We start from the raw sequence: 17475 nt of genomic DNA, 5'->3' as shown, positions 1-17475 counted from the left end.
CTGTAACGTAACAGAGTGTAGAGCATATCCCACAGCTTACTGTGCTTGGGCATGTAGTCCAACACACTGGTTGTCCAACACTCCACCAGTGTGTTGGACTGCATACCCAAGCACTATGGGCCGTCTGATGGTGTGCTACACATTGTGTTACGCTACAGAAGACCCATGTCCACCGATACTTTAAACCATGGTTTTAGAGAGTTTCTTGTTAATAATTGTTAGGAAGGTGTGCTCTCCTCCCATCTGTCCCACCATTAAAAACCCTCTACGTGCCCGCAATTATGTAGGACCTAACGTCAACTAAAACTTTAAAAGCAATTAATGTTTAGTGAGATCTTTTCATCTTTTTTTCTATGGAGAGATCTTTTAATCTTTTCAAGCAATGAAAAGTTTCAATTAATGATGTAGGAGATCCCTAGGTGATAAGGCCTTTGACGAGCAATGGTTAGTTTGTCCTAACTTGAAAATACTAACACATATATAAATATGGGAGAATGTTCTTTGTGCCGGGGTGCAGGATGTGCTCCAACACATGGGGGTGGTAGACACAATGACCATCCTGTCCCGCTAAGTGATAGGCCCATGTGTCTGGGCGCAACCTACATTGCGACACAGAGAACATGAGCCATATACATATATATATATATGTTATCAACCAATTGAAGAGGGTGTGGAACGGCAGGGTGGGCATTTGAGCTGATTTACTGTGTAATTAATTATGGCAAGAGTCGTAGATTGGATTCAATTAATAAGTAAAAACTTTCCTTTGCAGCAATAAAAGCAATCATGGCTACTAAGGCTCCTGTCCAGATGGTTTCAACATTGGGAAAGCTTCTTCACTAATCCAGGTCAAATCAAAGAGGTTAACAAAACTTTCCTTTGCTTAATTCCCAAGGTTGATGCCTTGTGGGGTTGGTACTATCTTAGAATTCAGACCCATGACCCTATGCATCATCTTCTACAAATTTTCTGCAAACATCTTGGTCAATGGCTTCATCAAGAGGGTCGTGGGTGGGCTAATTAGTGTTAATCAGTCTGTTATCATTTAGGGTAGAAGTATTTCTGATAATATCCTTCTTTATAATGAATTCATCTAAGGCTTTGATATGAAGTCCAACCCCTGACGCTATGTTGAAGCTTGATATTCATAAGGCTTATGATATTTTCTGGTGAAAGTTCATTCGGGATATTATGACAAAAATGAAAAACGGCTTCAAAGACTTCAGTTTTAGCTTAATAGGAGGTCTAAAAAGCCAATTAACATTGTAAAAAATTGTGAAGAACAAGGATTCTTGTTCTATCACCAAGTCAATTGGGTCCAATGTCAAGTGAGTTTTATCCAACTCAGAAAGGGAATCTTCTGATGTTGGGTAGGCGTAAAAAAAAATCTTCATCCAACCTTGGTTATAAGACATCCGACATCGGATTAAGTCGGGTTGGATCATTTTAGGTTTATTTTTCAAGGTTTTCTTCTGTATTCTTCATATATTTTTATCATGATCGATGTCCAAATTTCACAATCCAAACATCATTGGAAGTCTCTTTCTGAGTCCTATCCAATAGTATGAAAATAAGAAATCGTTTTTTCCAAATAGGTTGGAAAATCCATTTGAAAGTGGATCCAACAATGCCAAAAAAACAAAATATTACATGAAATAATAGAAAAATTAAATATTCTTCAAATAACTTTCAAATACAAGGGGTTTTTTTTAAGATGAAATACACCTAATCATAAAGTTTAGACCAATTTCAAGGTCGTTTGACCATCCATTGACTTGATCAACATTTTAAATACTCTTATACTTATAAATTCTCATTTTCAAAGTCTAGTTTTGATCAATAGTCTGATAATGTAAATACTTCGCTTCATGCTAATAAAGTTGTCTTCTTCTTATACCATTTACAATTCTTCTATGAATAAGGATGAATCTTATGATGCCTCTTGACTTTTTAAAAAATGGCAGAACAATTAGAAGAGAAAAGGTTCAACCATCAATGGAAGAATCTAGGACCGTGAACATAGGTTCTTTAGTTTTGGAGGAAATTATGGTGTTTATGAGTTGTTAATGCCTACTATCACAATACACGTACCACAAAGTATTATTTTATCAGCATCTACAATAGTAGATCGATGAAATTTCTACACTCATCAACTGAGGTAGGCCATGAAATTCCCACAAATTAGGATTTTTCATATCACACTTGTTTTAAAATTGAGGGATTACGAGAACGTATAAAATCACAACCATACATCTAATGTATAAGCACATAAACACATCCATCCAAGGAAAATTAAATACCAATGGTTATGAGATAACATCTTTAATCAACATGAATTCACATCCAATGTAAACTCACTGTGATTACAAGATGGATGGTAGTAATTACAGCCTCATATATCACTCCCACACATAACAATAATCATGTGATAATGCAGATGCAACTAACTATTACAGAAAAATAAATCCAAAACTGTAAACAACTTGGACACTCCAAGTGAGCAAGTCTCTCCTCCAATCTTCTCACCAACGAACCGTCAAGATCCTTAATCCACGATCAAAATCACGATCCCGACCTTATCATGATCATTAAGCGGTTACAACAAATAATATAAACTAATTTAAAATTATTACAACCCTTTAAATGTAAATAAAATTAAAGAAACTAGTCCACCAATTTGAACTGCCTGAGGGGGAATTACATAACATTTACATGAGAGATGGGGAGAAGAATGAAAAAAATAATAATAATTGCATTCAAAACCACATCCATGCCATGTCTAACATACACATCCATCTAATGCATATAAATTATTAAATCCCATAACAATGGTCCTCATTATATACATAATGCTTAAAGATTATAGATTCCATATTTTATGTGATAAATACAAAAAACACATAAAACACCATTACCATAACTAAACATGTCACAATGGCCATGAGCATTTAATGCCCATCAGGATTTAATCAATACCACATACAGGCTTATCAAAAAATCAATACAATAAGTCATTATGTAAAATGGTGAAGATGGCTGAAGAGAAAACTCCCTTCTCTCATTTTCTCTAATGAGTCTCCTTTCAAAAAACCCTTGAAACTATTTTTTGTTTTTAATATGTTTGTTGTCCCATTAAAGGTAGCCCATGGGAAAAAGAAAAGAGGACCATCCTCTTTAAAAAAAAAAAACTTGAAAACGTTTTTTGTGTGTTTTTTTTTAATGAATCTAAACTAAGAGCATCACATGTAATAATAGATACAAAAAAATAAAACATTCCCGTTTGATAGCAAGACTCGGATACCACTGAAGACGATCAACATAGATCAGTGAAAACGTGGTAGGATCGATTCTATCAATGAAAAATACTATTAAATTATCAAGAACAACAGGGGAATCGATTGTTACCTAGAGTTCTACAAATGCAAAACCTCCAATAGATGATAGCCATTTCTCAATCGTTCTACGCATTACGTAAAGCTTTGCATTCCCACATAATCAAGCCAACTCCTCCACACACAAGGATTCTCAAAAATCCAAGCTTTCTCCAAGATCAAACACCAAGAGAGGGAGAGGAAGAGAGAACGTTTCTAGAGAGGGGAGTGCTCCACCGATATTCCAAGAATGAGAGAGTGCTTTTTGAATTTTGACAATCTCATGAATATATGTGATTTGCCTTCTCACTCCCAAATTGGTAGCACATATGGACAAGGAATATTGAGTTTCCTATTAGGACTCAATCACCAACCCATCAAATCTTTCCCACCAAGGAAAAATCTTTATTGCTAGAAGAATCCAATATTGGGTCCAATATCTAATATTGACCCAACATCTTTCCTTTTCTAACTAACACTTCGATTCATGCCAATAAAGTAGTGTCTTCTTCTTATACCATTTACAATTCGTCTATGAATAAGGAAGAATCTTATGATACCTCCTGGCTTTCTCAAAATGGTAGAACAGTTAGAAAAGAAATAAGTTCAAATAACAATGGAAGAATCTAGGGCTATGAACAAAGGCTCCAAAGAGGATCCTAGGGTAGAGGATGCCGCCCAATTCTTTGAACTCCTAAAGGAGGACAAGGAAGTTTTTCTTAGTCATATGATGACATGCCGGGAATAGACACCAAAATAATGCAACACTGTCTACCTTTATATTCAAGTGCAAAACCAGAAAAATAGACGTTAAGAAGAATGAGACCAGAGCAGATTTTTTAAATCAACGAGTAAGTCACCAAACTGTTTTAACGCTAGTTTTTTAGAGGTGATGGAATACCATCAATGGATAGCCAACATCGTGCCAGCCCCAAAAGACAGCTGAGTAAGGATATTTGTGAACTTTAGACACCCAAATAAGGTTAGCCCAAATGATGATTTCCCTTTACCCCACTGTTGACCCTTCATTTTGTCATTCCAGAGCAGGCTAAGTGATGACAAGTTGTTTCAAAATGTTGCGGGATCCATTTTTTATAGCTTTGGAGATTCCTCATGCTCCGAGTGGTGTTCTAAATCCTTAGGATTATAAATGGCTAAATATGAGTTTTTGAAAATAATGGTAAAATGGCTTTTCCATATATGTGAGACTTGATCCAAACCTAAAATACGGCTCGGCCTTGGTTTGAGCTCATACTTGAATTAAGCCCAAACTCCTATGGTCAGCCCAAGCTTGCCAGTGCACTGACTTAAGACAACATCCGAAAGGAATCTATCAACCTTGTCGACTAGTCAGTTGACATTTTATCAACATCGGTTAATGTTCATTAAGCATTTGAATATTCCTATTTGGCGCCATGTGAGACCTACGGGTTCAGATTGAACCTGGGGTCTTGGTCTCAATGATAAAGAGTCCACCTAAATCAAGGTTTATGATCCATTGATAAAACAAATTATTGAATTCACTCACTATTTCAACTGGTCCAACCAAAGATCACATCTATTTCAAGGAAAGTGTTAGGCAAAAAAAAAAGATTAAGAAGATCTATTTCAGTTGTGTTGCAAGGTTAGTATACTGAAAGTAAAGAATAATATACTAGAACTAAAACATATGCAATGAGAAGCCTAAAGACATCAAAAATGAAAGCTAACCTAAAACATATGCTAGAGCAAAGTTTATTAAAGGAAATCTGAGGGAGAGAACTCCTCCTCCCTTGGCCAAAAAATTTAGCCTCCTTATTATAGGTACAAGAAATAAAACTGAAAACCACAACAAAAAAGGATAAAATTAAAGACAAAACATCCTCCACAATGGCTCTAGCAGCCAAACCAAAGAAGAAACAACACAATTAAATGCACAAATTACAAATTGACAATAACTAAAGATAACCAACACAGAGAGGGTCAACAGAATCCCATCTTTGAAAAGCCTCAGCTTTCATGACAGATACTGACTTCATGTCAGTAGTAGGAGTGAACAAATGGTTTGTATTATGGTCAAAATGAGGAGAAATACTGCAGCAAGGACTGAAATGAATGCCCAAGGAGAGTTACAATAGTTGAGCATCAAACTTGCCTTCCACTTGTGCACTGGGATCTTGTAATATTTCTCCACTTCATGGCAAACACCAGAGAAATAAAAATTACCATCAATTACAGTAGGAGAAACCTCTTTGAGAAGACTATTAAACAACTCAACCACATCTTTTGGGTCTCCAAGCAAGATCTCAATAATTCCCTTCTTCTGAAGCAACTCAACATCCTTTGGAGAATCGATAAGTCCATCGATGAAAGCGGCATAAGCTGTGATATAATTATCATAGCTGTCCCTAGACTGTTCAAAGGCGATGAGATTTCTAAGTAGAGGCTCTGTCCAATCCTCAATTTTCATGGTTGGAATTTTCATTACTCCATTGGAGAATGTTATGTCTAACAAACATGTCTTTGGCCCTTTCTCAAACTTGATGCTAGCCTCATTAAGCTCTGTTGCAGTAAGGGTATGTTTAAATTCACCTGGATTTTGCGGCCTTCTTGAAGATGATTGGAGCAGCAAATCTCTTACAAAATCAAGCAAATGCTTTGCTTGAGAGTTTTCTTCAGGTTCTTCCACTGAATTGAGTAATGGTGTGTCTATGTCTACCCCTACTTCTTTTTTCCCCAATCTCCTTGTAACTGAAACAAAATCAGAGACATTCTTTGCTACTTCAAAAATCCGTCGAAATCGAGAACTTTTGGGGTTAATGGTTTGAGGTTGTGGAACAAAATCTTGGAAGAATAGACGGGCAATGGAGGTGAAAGGACCAAGTCCATTAGAATAAGAATTCCCTGTGAATAGGTCATATAGATGTTCAAGAACAAAGAAGGGAATTTGATTTTCAAGTAGAATTAGGTCACATTTTATAATATAAGACATCCATGTCGCATTCAATATCGGATCATCAAGGTGTCTGGGCTCATTCTTTTGTAAATTAGTTCTAAGGATGAGTTCAAGAATGAAGCAGCCATCAATTAGCATCATTTTCACAAATTCAAATTCAGATTTGAATTGGATGATTTCTGCGTAACATCGCCGAGTTCTATTTTCCAATCCAGTCATAGCCTTAACATAATCGATCAAGGTTGCCACCTGACATTCCCGGCCGAGAAAATCATTTAGGTATCGCAACTTTTGTGCTTCCATGGGCTGTAAGTGTTTCTCGGAACGGTGAAAAGGGCCGATGGAGACCATGCGAGGTGTGTAGGCTTCTGGTTTTACTTTGCGCAGAGGCGTGGGAACTCGGAATATGCTGCAATTGGGTGGCAAGGAAGGTACCTCTTTAAGGTCTTTCTGGATTGATTCCATCAATATACTAACTGCATCTCCTATATTATCACTAGATGAAGTGATAAGCTCGAGATCTTCAGAGTTGCTGTGTTCCCTTCCGGTGTAAGCAACATCGGCCATTGTTTTGCAGATCACTAGCAAAAATTAATGATCCATTTTATATTCACGTCAGAAGACAGAGAAGAAGAAGAAGAAGAAAAAGAACAAGGATCCAAAACGGATCTGCAAGTTGACTCTGTAGTTCTCTCATGTACATTTAAAAAATTTGATGCATATTGTTACAGGCCCGCCTAATTACGGCCAAAGGCCAAGATTTGCAAGGCCCATTGACATGGATCTTGGGCCAATTCCCTTGTTAGAGTTGTGGAAAGGCTGACTTAGTGCTAGCGTGAGTGCTAAGTGTTGGTACGGTTGCTTAGAGAGGGCTAAGTCCATGACAATATTCTCTGCAAGTTTGCCAATTTGGCCTTGTCACCTCCGCCCTGAGCTCAAATAGGGCTGGGGCTGAGATTCTTTGGCCCTGAGGATGGGTCAGAGTTGAGAATTTCTGGCCTTGAATCAGGGTTGGGCCAATCTAGGCTAGGGTTGAGGCTTTGGGTTGAGTTCAGCCTGACCTAGCCCAACCTTTCCCCGGTCCCATAGTTAAAGTTGATCAGGGTCAGCTCGACCCTAAGGGCAATTCAGGGTTAGATTTTCTAGGTCCTAAGTCAAAGCCGAACAGGGCCAAGGCCCCACTAAGGGGACTCAGCTCGACCCTGAGGATAGTTCAGGGTTAGATTGTATAATCATGTTGAAATGTACATCCGATGATAGTTTAATTTGTTTCAGATTGAACTAAACTATAAGAAGCTGTATATTCATCAAAACGTCGTTCCTTAGTTCTGTTTTTTTTATGTCGTACTTCTCTTAAATCTTGGTAACAAAAGAACATTGGGTAAAAAAACTGGAGGGAAACAGGAAATTGATAATTTCCTAGATTTACGAAATAAGAAAAAGAATTACAAAACAACTAGGTTACAAGACAAAGTATTAAACAAGGTCAAACCTACTTGTTTTGCATTTAATTTTCTTAGGAGAAAATTGTCCTCCACCCATAAGGATGGTTCACCCAGTCTTAGGGTTTATAAATACCTATAAGGTTTTAGTATGTTCCCAAAATACCTTCCCCCAGTGCCCTTCCATGTCCTCTCCCATTCCATGGTGAATGAGATCCTAATCACTCTGAGTGGAGAAAAACTTAGTCCATTTTCTTGAATAGTAGATCTAGGCAGTTTTCTCCATATCGGTAAGACACATGACGGTTTACTAGTGTTACGTGGGACTTGGCTTTCCTCTAGCCATGGCAGGAGCTGGAGGATCCAGCCCAGCCAAAATAGGGGGGTCGGTCATTTCATAGGGTGGGGCCCACTTGCTACGTGAGCCCAATATCATCTTTTATTGGTGCCTGTCAAGTAGGGTTGTAAACAGATCGAATAGTGCTATATCCGCATCCGCATCCGATTAGCTTTCGGACGGATTCGGATAGTACTAAACGGATACGGACATGGATAGGGATCAGATATTTTATCCGTTTACATGTAAATATAGCTTTTCGAATAGCTATAGACTATCCGTATCCACATCCGTTTAGCTTTCGAACGGATTCGGATAGTGCTAAACAGACACAGACACGGATATGGAAACGGATTTTGGCTATTCATTTACAAATTTTTTTCCTCTACGGTTTGCTGACCGGTGTGGTTCCCTAGTTCCTCTCACAAGAGGGGAGTGGACCCCACCCGAACAGAGTGTTGGTGAGCTACCCCAAGTGGGTCCCACCCCCCTCTTGTGAGAGCAACTAGGGAACCGCACCGGTCAGCAAAACGTAAAGGATAATGATTCATTCATTTACGGATCCAAATCCTCTACTGCCGAGCTGCCTGGCAGGACCGTGCTGCCTAGACACGGTGCTACGTGCAATGACCGCCTTACCCCCACTCGGGCAAGGCGTTTGGGCAAAGATAAGACGGACATTGCGCACAACACCATGTCTGGGCAGCACGGTCCTGCCGGACAGTTTGGCAGTAGAGGATCCAAATTGTTCATTTACACCCCTACTTTCAAGTGCTATCATTTTAGAAAGATGGATCACTAATTATTCGATTTGAGTTCCTCTGCAGGTATTGGTTAGTACTTGAATTAGTACGGAACTGAACTCCCATTTAAGGGTGACCCTGAACAAGGGAGTACAAGCATTCCAGACACATGTGGGGCAGGGGTAGGACGGTTTTTTCGCTGCCTTGCTGTGTCTGGGATGCACACGGTAGTTGGGGTAACTCGGAAGTAGAGGATCTGGATCCTTCCAGACGCACATAACATTTATGACTACTACTGTTGCTGCCTTAGGAGGAGACCTTCTCATTTTAATGATCATATAAAGCACCCGATTTATATCAAGAACGAGCATGGGTAGCTAGCTAGCTATTTATTATCTGATATAAGAAAAGGATTAGTTAATTATCTCTCTACTGCACAGAAGAATATATAGAACGAGCTAGCTTACTGCTTACCTCGTAATCACCAAGTGGAAGTTTCAAGTGTACGCGACGACGGCTAGATCCAAGCTTGGCTATATCTCTATCCAATTCGATGTGAAAAGAAAAACAAGAAGTAGTAGCTAGGGCTCCCAATTCAACTATGTAAAGAGGAGTGTCAGAGAGAGAGAAACAATGCCTTCTCTACTCTTCCTAACATATAATATCAAGTATTGTTCATCTGTAAAAAACGACTCTCAGAGTTGGGTTGGGTTGGGTTGGGTTGGGTTGGGCAGTTGGGCTCTCAATATTGCAGAATATATACATGTATTACTCTATATATAAATAAATGATATATAGCTGTTCAGCCAATAGCAGCACACCCTACTCGTCATTTGTTCAGATGGACAGGCAGCCACAACCTACTAGTCGAGGGAGTCATGTGTTGAACTCTACCAGTCCAATATATTGTGGAATCCAAACTCCAAAACACTCTCCATCTCCACATTAAAACTCACTATTTCTCCAACCTCTCTCAGGCAATATTTTAATTCTGATCAGTGATTGAGCCAAATCGTCCTACATCATCACAAACTACTGCAATATTATATATTCATTTTGGAAAAGATTCTTCGAGTCTGAAAAGTACATTCGTCTCCCCACACACTGCAAGAATTAACAAACATGGAGCAAGAAGAAGTCTCACCATTGCGACCTCTCCGGCGCTGCGCAGCCGCCGCCCCGACCCCTTTTTCTCCCTGCCGCTACTTCCTGGTCGCTGTCCTACCCTACCGTGACCCTCTCTGGTTGCGCGCCTCCTATAGCGACTCCCTGTCGCTACTCCTACTGCCGCAACTCCCGTGGTCACCACACCTCACCACAACGACTCCCTGTCGCCTGTGCTGTCGCCGTTGCACTCAAATGCGACCCCTTCGTCACTGCCTTCTATCGCTGTTGCGCCCAAACACGACCCCCTTAGTCGTTGTGCCTTCCTGTTGCGGTCTCTCTGTCACAGTTAACTTCGAGTAGCAGGGGAAGGGAAAGGGGTGTGAAGTTCAGGCTTCCCTAGAGGTAAAATGATAAACTCACATTCCATTAAGGATATATTTATCATTTTAAGATATCAAAGGCCGAGATCAGATTTGATGAGTGTAACAAGTACCCTAAACTTAGGGTGTCGGGTGTATATTTTCAACCAGAGATCAAATTTGATCTCTGATTGAATATTCCATCACAGTGGAGGATGTGGTGTCGCCCTAGGGGTAGATATCACCATACCGAATTTGGGACAAAAAGGGCTAGGGATGAGAGAGATGGATCAAATCTCTATTGGTTCAATAATAGCTGAAAATACCAAGAATAAGAACGGAGAATAAGGAAAGAGAAAAGGAAAATCATATCAAAGATGAGAAGGGGAAAGGGACCCGTTGGCCAGGTCTACAACTCGCGACGCACAAGCACACAGCAACAAACAACTCAAAACTTTCTCTAATCCAAATCTGTTTATCGATTACCAAGCATACCCATATTTAAAGTTCTAAAACTAAGACTCCTAACTAGAATGTAAAACCCAAACTAACTCAAAGAAACACTGATTTTAGGGTTGATCTTCCCGAAATGATTTAGGTTTTAATTTTCAATTTCAAACTCTAAACGATTTGGGAAAGATGAAGGCAATTTGGCCGCTTCACTCTTTAATTTTGGTGGGTTTTTGTCACAAGGGCATTTTGATTATTAGATTCCCTAAAACTAACGTCTAACCTCCCAAACTAACGGACTGGACCAAAGTGCTACACTGTTTTGAAAGTAAGGGGAGTTTACAATTAGAAAAATTGTAGAAATACATTTGAACAAATGAGCATTTTCAAGGAGGCATTTGTAAAAAGCATTTTTTTTTTTTTTGGGGACACTTTCATTTCTTCAAATGATTCCCAACCCAACGATATCATTGATTGAGTAATAATTAAGTTCGTATAACTGGTATTACATAATCCTACAGCACCCGGACATGCAGCTCAATACCCCGCCCGTGTGTTGGCCTACGTGCCCAAGCACTGTGGGCCATTGGATGTGTGCTACAAGCCCTGTCACGCTACAAAGGACCCAACCAACAGACACACCCCACCCCACCCCACCCCACCCCACCCCACCCCACCCCACTTGACCTGAAACTAACTTGCCGGTAAAATTATGATACACCTAGGGGTGCAAGTTTGGTCCTGACGGTCCGAACCCTCCCTGAACCCGAACAGAACCTAGGTTGAGATACCTTAGCCCTGAGGGCGGGTCAGGGTTGAGATTTTCTGACCCTAAGTTAGGACCGGGCTGGATTAGGGTTGAGGCCTCAGGCTGAGCCCGGCCCAGCCCAACCCGACCCTGTCTTTTTCTTGCATTGTTCTTTCTTCTTTTTAATTTTTTGTTCTTGTTCTTCCTCTTCATCTCCTTCTTCATCTCCTTCTTCCCAACCTGGCCAGACCATACAGCTCCTATCCCAACCAGGCCAGCCCATGCATATCTCCCTTTCCCCCATGATCAAGGTCAATCAGGGTCAACCTGACCCGACCTTGAGGGTGGATCAGAATTGGATTTTTCTAATCCTAATTCAAGGTTAGATCGAACCTGGCCTCAACTAAGGGGAGTTAGGGTTGGACTAAGGTTAAAAGGCCGGACCCAATCCGACCCTGTCAAACTGGATTTCGGATTTCACCTCTGATCAATTCAAAGCCCAACATGACAGTCCTATCATTATTATGAGGTCCGAGCGTGTCGAATCCTGTGATCATGATACTAGTGATCCTCCTACTAACTACTACTAGTGAAGCTCTCTATATATATTGACTATTAATGGGTGCCACTGATTGGTTTTCCATTTCGGTACTGTTCAAAGATAGATCAACGGTCACGAATAAATCAGCTGTTGTGCAGAGAGAGAGAGAGAGAGAGAGAGAGATGAACTGTACGGCATTTAGCGCATAAAGTATAGTAAGTGAACCATTGTAGAACCATCTAGCGACTCCTGATCTCTTCCCCCCACCTTTTACTCTCCAGTCTCAGTGTTTTTTCCTAGGCGACTTCATGGCCTCGTACTCTGAGTGAAAGAGAGAGAACTGAGGTACTGAAAGTGAAGCTTCCAAACCCCTAACCAGAGCATTCCTCATCCTCGTACTGAAGTAAAGCTTATTCCTCAAAGACTCAAACACAGAGAGAGAGCATCATTGGTCGACGTTAAACCAAGAAGAATTTAAATTACCAAAAAGGAAAGAAACCGCTGAGAAATCCAAAGTCAGGACTTCACTAGTCGATCACTACATCATCATTCATTCATTACCACAAAAAGATTAAACATTTTCATGTTCTTCTATTCTTACTCTTGCTTTCCCACATGGATACATCAAGACTTCCTGAAATTCTCTGCATGCCCATGCCCATGCATGCAAGAACAAAAAGATTACTGATACTTACTCAGGTTGATTTCCTCCTTTTTTTTTCTTCTCCTTCTCCTTTCCCCTCATACAATATTTACAAGGACTACTTCCTAAACCCTCAAAAACGAACAAAAAGGGAAAACTGAAAAGGTAGGTCATCTCATCTAGATCCAAGTAGCAGTAATAGCACAAGTTCCTGCCTTGATATTCGAGAAACCCACACCTAACCCCAAATCCAACTCTACCTTACCAAGATTTCTTCCTTCATCACTCACAGTAGCAGTGGCAGTGTCAATGGAACTGAAAAGATGAGCCACAGAGGTGACCACGGCACATGCTCTGTTACTCTTACACCGGCTAGACCTAGCCTTTCCCTTACTACCTGAACCTGACTTCCTCTTACCCAAAGGCGACGAAGAACCAGAGGATGAAGACGACGACGACGATGATGGAGAAAAGTCCGGCAACAGAGAAGGGATCTCAAAATTAGTCCTAGCCTTAGACCCCCTGAGTCTCCTCGCCGCCGCATCGTAAGCCCTCGCCGCCTCTTCAGCCGTATCGAACGTGCCAAGCCAGTGCCGACACCGCCCTACACGGTCACGAATCTCAGCCGACCACCGACCCCACGGCCTCTTCCTCACCCCTCTGTAACTTTTCTTCACTGAATCAGCCCCGAAATGCTGCGAAGACGAAATGGTAACTGATTTATCGGTCCCGAAAAGAACGTGTCGGCCGACAACAGCAGCGATTCCTTCAAGAGCAGGTTCATTCTCCTTGTCAGATGGGTACTTGAACTCCGAATACAAAGGCAAAGCCAGAGATTGAGGAGAGAACGATGACGCTTCCTTCACAAACCCAAATAATTCAGGAACTTCGTTGTTGTTCATCATCTTTGAACTCTTGATCTGGAATTCTAACAGGGGTTTTGTGGGTTTCTACAGAACCTAAACTTCTGCTCTGCCAGTTTATATACGGGAGAAGTAGGAAATTCGGGTGGGGTTCAATTGATGAAATTAATAATAAAAAATGATAGATTATTATATTGGAAAATGCAAAGATATTCTGCCATTTTCGATCTTTCATGTTTATTTCATATGGGAATGGGAATTTGCTCTCTGAAAAGTTCCTTCTCCATACAAATAATATTTTCGAGAGGAAGAATGAGACACTTGGAAAGAAAGAAAAGAGGGGGATTTTGATTTGATGAGATGGTAACGACGTCGGCGGCGGTGCCAGGGCGAATTCAATGTTGCGTACACCTCGAGGGATCTGCTCTGCAAGGTGATGATGTTCTGCTTCACCCAAACTTGAAATGTGACAGGATGGATATTATTTGATCAGGTTTTTTTTATAAGAATGGGTGCGTTTGCTTGGTTTCTAGGTGATGCGACAAAATCTGTGCGGCCATAAAGAGAAAATGTAATGAGATCTCTCCCTCTTACTCTCTTGTGCTCTCTGTGTTCAGGCCAGGTGAGACTTGAATAATAAAGAGAGAAGAAAAACATTCGCTTGGAAGAGTAGAGCATGTCGGGTCTAAAAATGCAGTAAAAGCTTTGGCATTCAATAAAGAGAGGATGAAAAACCAATTGGACCAGGGCTGAGAGGGCAGAATGGAGAGGGACAAAATGTTTAAATTACAAATAAGGTGTCCTCTCAATCTCTCATGATCATGTTTTGAACCTTGAAGCATTGGTATCGTATCGGATCGCTCAATATGGTCTATACTATAGAATTTTGAAGGTGACCAATACCATATTGATGAAACATTACGACCAAGGGGTGAAATAGTCAAAAACCAGTATTTTTAAAAGAAAATCAAGTGTAAACTTGTTTGATATGGCAAATCCGTTTCGATACCATATCAATATCTTATCGGTTTTGAAAGTGACCGATACTCGATCCAATATATACATTTTTTTCCTCTTCTAGAAGATGCTTGGAAGAGAGATGAGAACCCTAAACGTGGGATTTTTTTTAGTGTTTTTCACTCTTTGAAAGAATCTAAATCCTCTTCAATGGCATTTAACTACTATATATATATATATATATATATATATATATATATATATATATATATATATATAGAGAGAGAGAGAGAGAGAGAGAGAGGGGGCTAGATTTGGTATGATTTCACGAAATAGTCAACAAATAGATTTTCAGCGAAGAAATTGAAAATGTATTGATTGCATCAATATGAAATGTATCATGAATAAAAAATCAATTTGATAGTTCAACTTACAAGAATAGATTCTCTATATTTCTTTACAAGAGGGCGGTGATGGCGGGGGTGGACCACGAAGGGTGTCGTGGTGGTGGTGGTGATGGTGACGGGGTAGTGTTGGGGGCATGGTAGTGGTGACACCATCGGGAGAAGAAGGATGGTGTTTATTTTAATATGAAATTACTTCTTTTGACCGTTATCCCAAAAACCAAAAAAACAGAAAAGATAATACTATCTTACCAGAGGATTTTCTACCCATAAGTCTTTGTACACTAGCATAAAAAACTATATTAAAACTCTTGGTAAAGCATTCAAAGGATTTCCTAAATAATATCATTACTTCTTTCCATTCTGCCTTAATTAAAGATAAGCAAATTTGTGATAACATTATTGTGACACGAGATCTTTCATTATAGGTGTCAATGCAATTAGGGCTAAATAGCCTTCAAACTAGACATGTCCAAGGTTTACGATAGATTAGAGTGGAATTTCATTAGAGCCATTTTTGAGTTTTTAGGGTTTTCCTTGCATTGGTGCAATATGATTAGTTATTTAGTCTTTTCAGTGTCTTATTCCATTAAGATTAAAGGTGGTGTTTTTGGGTCTTTCAAACCCTCTAAAGGCCTCAAGCAAGGGTGTCCCTTGAGCCATTATCTTTTTATCTTAGTAATGGAAGGACTATCTGATTTACTTGAATTTTGCAGGGACCTTAACTTATTTAAAGGCATTAAGGTTGCCCTAGGTGCTCCAGAAGTCACCCGTTTGCTTTTTGCAGATGACAGGCCATCTTAAATCTTTTTGAAGCACTTTCAAGACTCTGAATTAATAATAACAAAAGTGTTGTGCTTTTTAGTATAAATACTCCCGCCCTATGCGGAAATAGATTTGCAAACAACTTGAGATGATGGAGCTCTCTTCATCCTCTACATACCTTGGGGCCACACTTCTTCTTAAGAGGGTAAAAAAAGAATCTTTCCTGCCTTTGATTCATAAAGTGCAAATTAAACTCACATCTTAGAAATCCACCCTTTTTTCACAAGCAGGACCTTTAATTTTAATCAAGTCAGTGTTGGGGTCTATGTCCACTTATTTAATGTCATGTTTTCTTATCCACATAAGTATTTTCTCCTCACTTGACTCTATTAATGCAAAATTTTGTAAAAGGGAATCCAAAGAGGAAAGAAAAATTACCTTGATTTCCTGGACTCAGATGTGTAAACCAAAATCCTATGGCATCGTGAGTTTTGGCTTGAGTCACATCCATAACCAAACCTTACTTATGTATCTAAGATGGAGACTTGTTACCTCAGCTTAATACACTTTGGGTGCATCTTTTAAAAGCTAATTATTTCCCATATGCTAATTTACTTCGATTATACACCAAAAAGAGGGTCATGGGTGTGGAATAGTCTTGCATCTATTTTACCCATCTTTAGGAGCCTCCTTTGTTGGAATGTGGGTGAAGGAATTTTTATAGATATCTGGAAGGACCCTTAGATTCCAAACTGACCTCTCAAATTCATTGATGCTATAATGACTCCTAACCTTCTTTGTGGTTCAATATCAGATCTTTTTGTTTGACGTTCCTGGAATACTATTCTAATTCAATTCTTGTTTCCTGCTAATATTGCAACCCATATCCTTAAAATACTTTTTATCTTTTGTACCTCATTCGGATTTTCTTTTTTGTCCCTTGGCTCGGAATGGCATTATGACACGACTCAATTCTTAAGTACCTCTTCTACATACTCTATGGTTCCATCAAATTTGAAGGTCATTTTGTGTCTTTTATGAAAAACAAAAATTCACCCTAAGTTCCAATTGTTTATTTGGAAATTTTAAAAGGAAAAAGTTCTCTGTCCGAGAGTGTGGCCTATGCCAGCACTTCCATGAATCTATCTCTCTCCTCCTCATGTAAAAAGACACATCTGCCCCCTTGTTTTAATGAGAAGAGAGATAGACACATAGGAGTGCTAACGTAGCTCATGGGAGTGCTGACGTAGGCCACACTCCCATACAGAAAACTACTTCCCAACTTTTAAATGGCACTGGCAGTGAGATCACTAAAGCAAATTGTATCAATGGAGAACTCTGAGAATACTTCATCCTTAATTGGATCGATACAAAATTTTGTTTGAATTCTTAAAAAAGACAAAATAAAATCAATACAAAGTTGGGTCAACTTGGATTGAGGAAAAAAATAAGTCACGAAGAGAAAATCCAAATAGACAATATGTGTGGTTCCATGTATGTAATTTTTTTTTTTCTTTTTTTTTTTGATAATAAAGAAAATTGAAAGGAAAGAACAGCAAGCAAATTATCTGTTACAGTAGCATTTATTTTTTCTACCCTAGCAAAGCAAAGAATTTTCTACTCCACACGCCATATTGTGCTACATGGATTGGTGTGATATAGCAATTCTTACCAAAGACATCTGCTAATTCTGGGTGAGGAACTTGCAGCTGCTATGTTATTTTTCGGCATCTTTATGGGAGTCGAAAATGTTGCAGATCCAATATACATAATGAGGCCTCTAAGCCCACCTAATAGGCAATTGAGAAAT

At 39.5% G+C, this 17475-nt stretch overlaps 2 protein-coding genes across 2 annotated transcripts; both read right to left on the bottom strand.

Moving 5' to 3' along the window:
- Positions 1-5337: 5337 nt before the first annotated feature.
- LOC122650983 (UPF0481 protein At3g47200-like) lies at positions 5338-6832 on the bottom strand. The gene has a single exon (XM_043844334.1). The coding sequence runs from the start codon at positions 6769-6771 to the stop codon at positions 5386-5388; it is 1386 nt and encodes a 461-aa protein (XP_043700269.1). The 5' UTR covers positions 6772-6832; the 3' UTR covers positions 5338-5385.
- A 6023-nt stretch (positions 6833-12855) lies between these two features.
- LOC122650982 (ethylene-responsive transcription factor ERF084-like) lies at positions 12856-13581 on the bottom strand. The gene has a single exon (XM_043844333.1). It carries the CDS (start codon positions 13579-13581, stop codon positions 12856-12858), a length of 726 nt encoding a protein of 241 aa, XP_043700268.1.
- Between the last annotated feature and the right edge of the window lie 3894 nt (positions 13582-17475).

The sequence above is a fragment of the Telopea speciosissima genome, chromosome 2 (genome assembly GCF_018873765.1).
Source record: "Telopea speciosissima isolate NSW1024214 ecotype Mountain lineage chromosome 2, Tspe_v1, whole genome shotgun sequence".
Taxonomy (NCBI): Eukaryota; Viridiplantae; Streptophyta; class Magnoliopsida; order Proteales; family Proteaceae; genus Telopea; species Telopea speciosissima.
Note: the sequence above shows the minus strand (reverse complement) of the source record. Positions and strands in the feature narration are given on the sequence as shown.